The following is a 10832-nucleotide window of genomic DNA, read 5'->3' as shown; positions in this document are numbered from 1 at the left end:
CTGCACAATAATCATCACACAAGGAAGGACAATATAAACACAGTATAAACTTGTTCCCCTTCATTCATCCTGCATCTCTTGCCGCTCGTCCTGCACATGCCCAGACTGGCTGGTGACATCCTTGCGATATGAATTATTAATCATCAAGCATAGTTTATACCTGGCTGCAAAACTAATGTCCTGGACAAGTTTATACTCGAAACACACTGCGCATCCATCACATTTTTTCCCCTTCGAGTCCAAAAGGTGAATGCCAAAACTGACAATTGTCTGTTTATTAACATCAAAGAAGTGAAGGAACTTGTCTGAGCATAATAAGGACCAGTAGGAAAACATAATTATTGAAGGAACTCGAGTCTGTCAAGCAAACGCCTCTCGTTTTGACTTTATCTCGTAACTATAGCGTTCATTGTGAAGCTGCCAAGAACACCAGCTCTTTACATGACTTCTAATGCGTGGGTCATAAATATGTATCATTTAGTTCTAGTGGTGGTCTCCTTCCCTCTGTTCATACAAGGTACAGCACACTTATTATACACTATGAGAATGTCTTTTCTTACATAGACATGCAAACACTATATCAGGTTTTTGATATTATTGTGAATGCTGTTTTGAAGCTGTGCAACATTTTAATATTGATTTGACACTTCTACAATGGAACGCTCCTGGACGAATGAGGGATTACACCCACATTTTAATATTGAGTATATCGTTAATAGGGGAAAATGCCACAACAAGAGCTGATCAAAAATTAAAATTTAAAAGTGTGTATGGTTTTTACAGACATTCCACGTTTGCCGGATAATTAAACCTGCACTGAAATGTTTAAAGACATATTTTAACACGTTGTCTTAATATCGTTATCGGGATCATTAAAACAAATATTGAGATCTAAACATTTGTCGATATTGCCCACCCCTGGTTTGAAACATGAATTAAAAGTATGGGATGATGTCAGGGCTGGTGAGTCAAGACTTCTATCAGTTACAAATGAAACTTGCCGCTTTGAGATTTGAACAACAATGGAATCCCAGGGGCCCGGGTCGTGTCACTGTTATAAAGAGCCACACTTTGTCCCCACTTTGATCTCGGTCTTGACTTCAGCGCCCCGATACAGCCGTCAGAATGCTCTGGGACAAATGTAAGTACATTGGGCAGAATTAGCTTGCTGAATTCAGTTTTAGTCGTTTGATGTTGAGGCCAATTCTGTGTTTTACCTATTTGTTCAGACAAAATTATATTCTACTGTTTGTACGCTGGACTCAAAGGTGCAGTCAAATCAAGGACAGTGCCATTTTTAACAAGTTTAGGTCTATTATCCACGCGTAAGGAATTGAACAAGAAGAAGACTTTACGAAAGGCAATCCACATTTAGTAAGTTCAGCCAAAATAAATAAAATAAAAATAAAAATAAAACTGACTTTGGAAAGAGGAAGATAATGTTATGACTAGGATGCAATCTTGATATGCAAAATGCTTGGGACCCTGCATCAATACAGCACTGCACAGCTGTGTCACTTCCTCTTTGAAAGCTCAACAAAACATGCAGAAACATTCATCCATTAGTCGACATCTTTGTTTTAATGAGACTCTACTGCACGGAGACAATGGATGAGCAGAGCGCAATACATTTATTGAGCAAATATTATCTTTCCAAATCAAATGTATAACTGCATTTGAACCAGGTTTGAGGTCCTAAGAGAACATAGAAAACAAAAGAGTTGGCTTCAAAGACACCCCCGTTTTCATAGACTATTTAAAATCCACCGTTTGTCAGTTAATGCCAGATATCTGAACTGGACAAGGTCAACAAGAGGACTCTGTCACATGGAGTGATGGGAAATGTAAGGCACTGGTCATAGGTCACAAGAGCAGGTTAGGAGAAGGATTAGCAGAAGTTATCTGCTCATTTTGTTCTTCACAATCAAATAAAACAATGACACATTACAAATACATAATATAGGATAAATATAAATCTCATTGTGACATGCATAAAAAAACTAACTGTCAGAGGAAGTTCAGATGAACCGATGCACGTCGTTTTTTTTATTATCTGATGCAGTCTCACGTTGAATAATGCTCAGCGACACATGAGGCTTTTCCACACCAAAAAGTCAAATAAAGACTGAATGTGAGAGAACAGATGTCAAACCGTGTTACTTCTGGATCCTTGTAAATAATATAGCTTAATAGACAATGATAAGTTTAAAATGTTCTCGTTAAGTATCAGAAACTTGAGACAGTTTAAGGTTATGGCGCTTAGAGTAAATCCTAGCCTGCAGCACAGTCAAACTGGGTTCATTGTTTCACATGTGCTGCTTATCTTAGGCCTGAAGAAAAACTATTTTTTCTCTCTTGCATGCACTTGCAGAGTCATTCTGTAAAGACCAGGGGGGAGCACATGGGAAATGCTCACCACGCTCAAAGAAATGTGGCTGGTTGAGTCAGAAATGTTGCTGGGTTATAAGAACATCTATGTATATATTGACCAAATTCTCTCTTGAAGCACAACCAGCATCTGAGGTGCGAACTAGACCCTACCAAGGGGTACGAGTCAAGGACCCAGTCAGAGAACTACTGCGGAGGAAGAGAAGCACAGCGCCCCCTACCTCCAAGACAGCGGCTCCAACTGTGGTGGGAACCTTTAAACCAGAGGTGTCCAAACCTTTTTAACTAAGGGCCGCATTTTGAAACATATACAGCGTGGAGGGCCATAAATGATATGAAAATGAAGTGAATCATTGGAAATTTTGTATTTGATGTAATTTTGATGAGCCTCCACACCTTTAATATGACTTGTAAAATTAATATTAGGTCTGTATCGCATCAAAATGTGTGTTATTTAGGTTATTATAGCAGATAATTTTACAGTAAAAAGTACTATGTAGCACTTTTTGTTGTTTGGGCCAGTTTAGCAGGAAGCCTGAGGGCCAATAAAAATTGGTCTGAGGGCCGCATTTGGCCCCCGGGCCATAGTTTGGACACTCCTGCTTTAAAGCATCTACTTTTGAAGTATGAGTTCAAAGCAAAAAATACTGCATCATTACTCAAGATGTACCACACAAATATTAACACTCGGATGCCAACCGCCATAAAACAACTATTCTAGTCACAAAAACACATCATGACCTCATGGGCTTTGTAACGCCAAAGCAATGGGAGGAGTACTTTTACGGACTACGACAGAGTCTGAGGACTACGAAACGTCTGAAGAATAAAGTCTGGCGGTAATGCAACACTCGGATGCCAACCGCCATAAAACAACAACAACAACAACAACTTCTTTGAAGAACTTTTAGGACTACGACAAAGTCTAAGGAATAAAGTCCCATACGACAGAGTCTGAGGACTACGAAACGTCTGAGGAATAAAGTCTGGCGGTAATGCAACACTCGGATGCCAACCGCCATAAAACAACAACAACAACAACAATAAAGTCTGGCGGTAATGCAACACTCGGATGTCAACCGCCATAAAACAACAACAACAACAACAACTTCTTTGATATTTTACTTTTAATTGTTTTACTACAGTTACTTCTTTCTATTTTGTCTATTTTGACTAGTTACATTCTTATACTTACTGTTAGCTGCAAATACAATTTCATGTGGTAATTCATACAAACTAACGCCATTTAACCTAAAATGAGAGACTTTGGTTTATTAACTAAACTTTTGATCAGAAAACATTATAGAGTAAATATGTTTATGTTGTTCAAACAGCAGCTTGTTGATTCATGCAAAATTTCCCGTTTGCTTTTTCCGGGACATGCACCGTTAGCATCTGAAAGTGTTTCTTTTGAAAGATTAATAATAATTGCTGGGATCATCGTGTACTTTAAGATTTTTAGCGGTAGTAAAATAAGAGCCTATGCCAAAAGTAACATTAGTCAATCAATTCTAGATCCAATTTGAAGGCTGCACCAATCCCACAACACGCATTTTCCTGAGGTGTTCCTTAGGCTCCAGGTGTTTCTTTATGACAGTTACAGCCATTACTAAATGGCTCCAGGGAAAAATAATACAAAAGAACCTCATCTTTGCCCATGAGTCCTCTCACTTTGTATCTATAAACATAAGTGACTTTCTTAAGGCAAAAGTCACAGTTCTGGATTAAACAACACTTCTCTAATGTGCAATCGTTTCAGGCTAAAGTATTAGAAGATTAGGTTCACTGTCAGCAGCTTATCATTTCTTTCAGAGTTCATACTTCATATAAATAATCTTTTAAACTACTGCACACAGAAACACCACAGTTATATCAGTCTGCTCCACATCTGGAGTGTCTCTTTCAAACGGACTGCTGATGTCAGGTGTCCGTTATGCCTTCAGGAGAATCCACATCCTTTTACGCAATCTCAACAATTACAAGAGGGAACGGCACACTTGACATGTTCTCCTTTGTTCCCTGCACTGAAGCAGTAAATGTAATAATACATTATATAATTATAATGTTTTCAGAGAGTCAGGTTTTTACTTGTTTTGTCCTGATCTGTTAAGACCCAATGATTTTTCCCTTTTCTTTTAGTATATGTAATGCTCGTGACAAAGACAATAGTGCCTTATAATAAAGTCATTCAAATGCTAAATACATGGATTCATTAATAATCTTGAAAAGTGGCATTTCACATGAACTTCTGAGTGTGCGATTAGCTCTACCTTCCAGCTGACCTTTGAAATAACAGAGCTTTATATAAAATACACTTGCTCTTGAGTCAGTGCAGTTTGTGTGTCTCTTCTGGGCACAGATTATTCTCTTCATCTGTTCCTTTTTCTGTTCTGTTTCAGGAGCTGGGGCCTTTCATCAGTCAAGGTAGTCTACAGCACATTGTAAAGACATGTCAGAAACTAACGACCCCCAAGATAAAAAAAATAGATGAATAAATGTTTCATGGGAGGATGCAGTATGTAGCCTTTCACTGCTTTAAAAAAGGAACTACAACTATGTGTAAACATAACTAAACCTGGGTTGCCAGAACCGGGCTGCGCAATTTTGGACATTTTTGTGAAATGCGATATGATAAAATACTTTTTAACACAATAATTTCTATTATAATAAAACAAACATGCTTATGTCTCAATATATTAGTTAAACTTCTGTTCTGTCAAAATAAAAACTTAACTTAACTGATTTAGGCTCATTTAGACTGAATAAAGAAAATCATGAATAAAAGAAAGCCTTTTTCAACTTTTTGAAAGTTGTCAGATACAACTTTGGTTTTACTGGGATGTATTTAGTTTGTTGCAATACTCTAACTAACTAACTAACTAACCAATATTGCGATATCGATACTTATATATTTCTACAGTTTCCTGGATGCCAGATCCATAAGTCATGTTTATAAAATTGAAATGACAAATTCAACATTAATTTATCCTCCCTTCAAATCGATCATGTATGTCAAGGCGTTACTGCGCTCTGGGGTAACAAAGTGACCTACCACGACAACCAGCAGGACACTTTATGGAAATGTCTATTTATTCATGTTATTCCATCACTTTCGAGACTATAACAGACACTTTCAATGACCAGACAGACACTCTCGTATAGATTCACAATAAACTATTTTAAATGAGTTAATCAGTGTCATGTTTTCCATAAAAGACAATCCACAATAACATGAAAAATACCAACCTAACCACTCGTCAGTCACCATTCCCCTCTGCAGATGGCATCCACATATCTTAACTTACTCAAACGCACCGCAACTAATTCAACCAAACTATTTCTCAAACCCGCAGGTCTATTCCACCCGGATCCCTCTGCGGCAGCACTCAGTGAAGGTTACTCTGGGTGGAGAGCTGTGCCCACCTCCAGTGGCGCCGTCCAGCCCGCTCTCCTGCCCTGGTCTGCACCCGAATGTGGCCCCCAGGACGCCCTCGCACCGAGCCAGTCCTACGCCGTCACCACCCTCTCCAATGGCACGGACCTCTACATGCAGACCCTGTGCCCCAGCTACACCATGCTCACCTACACACACGCGCCTCTGCTGACCAACTTTGGGGTAAGTACGTGGGTTTATGGCTGTGTGATATAGGGATAAAAACGCCCCAAATTAATATCACAGCCTGATCACTTCATCCCGATTCATATCAGCTACAAATATCATGTGTATTGTTAATGGCCTTTAACATGCTCTTGAGTAGGGCTGAACGATTTTGCCAAACACCAAACAGCAATTTTGTTAAAGGAATATAACCTTTTTACCAGGACTTTTTTATTGCCATGTTTTGTTGTAATAGTCATTTGAAATCTGTTTGATATTGAGTCTGTTTTTTATCTACTGCATTTCAGTCCAAGTTAAGCATATTCGCAGTAATATGACCAAGATATCTGTGTATTTATTTTAAGTGCAGGGTCATAGTCAGCAAAATGGGGTTTGAGATTGCCTTGGTCTGAGCACAAACAGAGGGATTTACTGAACCAATGGGAGCGCCTCACTCTGCGTCACCTGTTTGTGTGGGGGCCGTATAACTCTTCACTCACACCACCGGGTTCAAATTTCACATTTCACATTAACACGCATAGAATAAGGAAGTGATAGAAATGCACAAGCTACAGTTATTTAGGCCCGTATCGCCAAGGAAGGAACAGATGTGGCATAAGTTTAACTCGTTAGACATGAACAGAAAGGTACATGAAACATGGTACAGAAAGGTCCCACTAACGTGCGCATGGAACAGGAGGCAAAGGAAAGCGATATAAATGCACAGCATCAGATATATATTTGTCAGATAATCATAGCTTAAGCAGAGATATTAGGGGAGGGAGGAGTGTAAGAACAACGGAGTCAGTGCGAGGTCTTCAGTGTGGCTTCTATGAAAGCCTTTAATCCTTTGTGGTGGCAGCGGTATTAAATATATTATTTTCATCACATCAACTCGATCTCACATGTACACACACAGTACTCCTGAACACAGTACTCCTGAACACAAAGAAAAGTGAAGCACAAACGTGCAGAAGGTCCCGGGAGGAGCAGAGGGTAAAACAACGAAGCTGCAGACGGCAGAGAGTGGCACGGAGTTTTGTAATATTTAAATTGAAAATAATGGTTCAGCCCTCCTCTTGGGGACCTTTACATTGATCTGTTTTAGAACAAAAAACAAAATGACAATTGGTTGGCATTTTCCACACCAGAAATTGACTTTTGGCTCCTTTTACTGTTTGTAGAGGGAATTACATAGGTGAATTACCTCCGACATGGTAATTCAGCCACATAATTGTAATGATCATGATCAGACGGCAGAACGAGTCAGGCGATGATTTATGGACTTAAATACTTTCTAAGCACTTTCCAACCAGGACCCTGAATGATTGTAGTTAAATACAACTCCAGGTATGTTTTTGAAGAGGGAACAATGTTATAACAGAGTTAAAAGTCTATTTTGCATAATATGTGTCATGTAATAGCTTTATATTGCCTGAATAGGTAAATAAAGTCACCTGCTTTGTCTGAAGATAGATCATTTAATCTGTCCCTCACTCATTGCTTACACTGACCAACAGGAGGTTTGTGGGGGGGAAAGTGTCTTTGTTTGAGCTGCATTCAAAACAAAATTAGTGAATTACAATATGGCAGTTTTTTTCAAAATAGCATATCGTCAAAGGAATGAGAACACAATTCAATTTTCAGCACCACATCATCCAGCCCTTCCTGTGACGAGCTGCTCATATCATGAGGCAGTACTTCTGTTTAATGCATCTCTAAGCTTAAACTCACACTATTCCCCAAGCACTTTTCCTACATGGGCTTCAAACTACTGCAATTGTCCTCTTTGACCAATGATCATTGTAATCAAGCAATATAATTTGCGTGGGGATAGATTCTCACAAAATCTTCCAATTCAGGAAGGAATAATTATACTTATAATTATATTATACTTAAAACCTTGAATTGGTGTTAATATTTTAATATTTTGTCAAATGTTTGTGAGCTTAATCCTGACTTAAAATAACTAATTAACAAGACCCTAGAAATAATCTTCCCAGGGTTCTGTCAGTAAAAGGCAACGCAAAACTATTACAAACTTATATAAAAATCACTGCACTTTAGGAAGGTTGAGTTCATTCATGACGTGCAGTTCTCATTATATAAAATGGTCTTAGTTGAGGGGAAAGGTGAGTCGTTTGAGGCTAATGAAGACTTAATGAAGACTGATGGTGACAGTTGTGGTTCATTTTGCAGACCATCCCAGTGGCTCCAGTGCCCACCCCACTGCCACAGATGGACTCAGACTCAGGGCTCACATACCTGCCCTGGACCGCCATGTCCAGCCCTGCGGCGCTGAGCGGGTCGCCCCTGCTCCACGTGCCTCTCTCCATGTCTTTGGCCACAATGATCCCTCAGCTGGACCTCCAAGTGCCAAACGGAGAGTTTCAAACCCTGGACCAGCCGCTGCACCCTGTCACAGAAGGACCGAGTGAGCACGAAGAGCCAGAGGAGAAGCAGGAGCCTCCGAGCCTTCTGGACACACTTTTGGAAGAACAAAAAGCAGATGAAGGAGACGATAAAGACTCATATGGCAACTCCACCTATGTCACAAATGTTTAATAAAGGAAACCTGCACATTAAAACATCGTTACACTGTATAATAAAGATATTTTCTCAGCCTTTTGACACTGTTTGAAGGCTTACTTGAAACTGTCTGTGTGTTATGCATTGAAACAAGCCTCAGGACACAAAGGAGCATGTGTCAACTGGATATTTCCATGGCTTTTGGACAAACTTTCAAAAGAAGTATTTCACTAGCACTTAAACGTTTTATTAGTATAATTAGTTTATTTGGTCGGGACACTGCACGGTAACCCTGTAAACACGCCGCATTATAACTAAGGGGTAATTTCTATCCGTTGTCCTGCATTCATTCAATCCAAAATTGTTCAGATATTGGGTGAAATTAGATTGGGGGATGGATTATTTCTTTGAACTAGAGGTCCTGTCCCAGGCCCCCCCGGGGTTTAACCTGGGGGGAAACTGACATAGACACATGGAGATGGTATCACAAACCCAAAACATACTTGTCCAGCTCCTGTGCTGGGAATGTTTTGACTTAAAATGTAATATTTTACGCTTGGATGGCAACAGAAAAGGAGAGCTTGCACGAAACTTGATTCCTGAAGTGTTACTGAAGTGTTCAAGTATGTGCATGTTTGGTTTGAGTGAGTGAAGAACAGACCCACCGGTGGTTTGTGACAGAGAAACGTGGAAGCAAAGGCACGTTTTTGGAAGCTGTAAACGTTATAAACCCACAAGACGAAGCGAGGACAAGTTTGAGCTGCCACCGAATTGAGCTGATGCTGGATGCAAAACCCACAACGGCGTGTGGGGTCGCCCAAAGGCATCTATCTCGGAGTAATTGCACCGCGGTGTCATTGGGAGACCTCTTTAAATCCATCTTTACCTTCTGGCATCAGTTAGAACATGCGCCAATTGAACAGCCAAATACATTCCACTACCTGCTCAGATTTTAGTATTATAGATTATCGTCACTTCTCTTTACTACGTCCCATGTGCACCTTGTAGAATACCTCTAGAACGTAGTTATTTATTGATTTAACCTCTCTTGTTCTAGGGCATGAGTCCCTGCAGTAACATGCCTTGTGTTTGATATCTGTAAGCGTCTTCATTTTAAAAGGTTGTTGCTCAAGGTCATAGAAATCTGCCAGCCTCAGGAGACCACATTTCACAATATCAACTCCCTTTGGAAAAATACAGTACAGTCTGTGACAAAGGTTTGGCATAAACTTATAGATTTATTTTTCACAGTTTCTATTTGGTTGATGGATTAGATTATATGGCCACAGATGATTCTAATGCCATTAATAATGTTTTTGTGTTGTTGTTGTAAACTTGAAACTGAAGTGTTTGTGGCACAGTACTTAACCCTGTACCTGAGCCAAGCAGTGCCCATTGTCAATAGTGGAAAAAAGTGTTCATCAGCAGCTGCTTTTAATCCATTCTTCACTGAAGCGATGACACAAGCCAGTTTCATGATAAACCTACACCTTCTAACGGGTGTGGGCATCAACAGTTAATGATTTGATGAAGTTCTTTGGAACTTATTAAACACACACACACGCACGCACGCACACACACACACACACACACACACACACACACACACACACACACACACACACACAGACACAGACACAGACACAGACACAGACACACACACACACACACACACAGACACACACACACACACACACACACACAGACACACACACACACACACACACACACACACACACAGTAGTATTGTAGTTCTAAACGGTTTGGTTCCATCAAGAATAAACAGGGAAAACCCCGGACTGATTTCCCTGGAGCAATCTGGTTTGTCAAGTTTAAAAGTGCGTTGTGGTGTCACACACTCACATCAGGCGCAGGTCACAGCAGTTGCACGGCTACTTAGCTTAATGCTGGTTTGATGCTGGTTTGATGCTGGTTTGATGCTGGTTTGATGCTGGTTTGATGCTGGTTTGATGACGCTCACGGTGCTTCTGCGGGACACGTGGAGATGGTGCAGGTCCTATTGCCAAAACTTGAAATTTGGCTCGGTAATTTAGGATTAAAAATATATGTACATCATTAAAAAAACGACATACACACATTTGCTCTGCACGTTGGCTTCCTTTGCTGGTTTTGGAGCTGGGGCTGTAACGTGTTTTGGGTTGAACACATGCAGGTCTGTACCACTGTGACGTCAGAGCTATGCGTGATGGAGTCGCGAGAAACAGCCTTAAGAACAGTCAGTGTTTTTCACAACAACAACAACAACAACAACAACAACAACAACAACTTCCTTGTGTTACAACTGAGACCACCCATG

General features: G+C 40.1%; 1 protein-coding gene across 1 annotated transcript; it reads left to right on the top strand.

Moving 5' to 3' along the window:
• The first annotated feature begins 1056 nt into the window (after positions 1-1056).
• LOC140371556 (POU domain class 2-associating factor 1) lies at positions 1057-8605 on the top strand. Its single transcript, XM_072458729.1, has 5 exons — positions 1057-1141; positions 2507-2634; positions 4788-4812; positions 5742-6004; positions 8186-8605. Exons 1-5 carry the CDS (start codon positions 1126-1128, stop codon positions 8549-8551), a joined length of 798 nt encoding a protein of 265 aa, XP_072314830.1. The 5' UTR covers positions 1057-1125; the 3' UTR covers positions 8552-8605.
• Positions 8606-10832: the final 2227 nt, after the last annotated feature.

This window comes from Eucyclogobius newberryi, unplaced genomic scaffold (assembly GCF_026437365.1).
Source record: "Eucyclogobius newberryi isolate DKJ021-1_F unplaced genomic scaffold, fEucNew1.0.hap1 SCAF_10, whole genome shotgun sequence".
Taxonomy (NCBI): Eukaryota; Metazoa; Chordata; class Actinopteri; order Gobiiformes; family Gobiidae; genus Eucyclogobius; species Eucyclogobius newberryi.
This window is presented reverse-complemented; position numbering and strand designations above follow the sequence as displayed.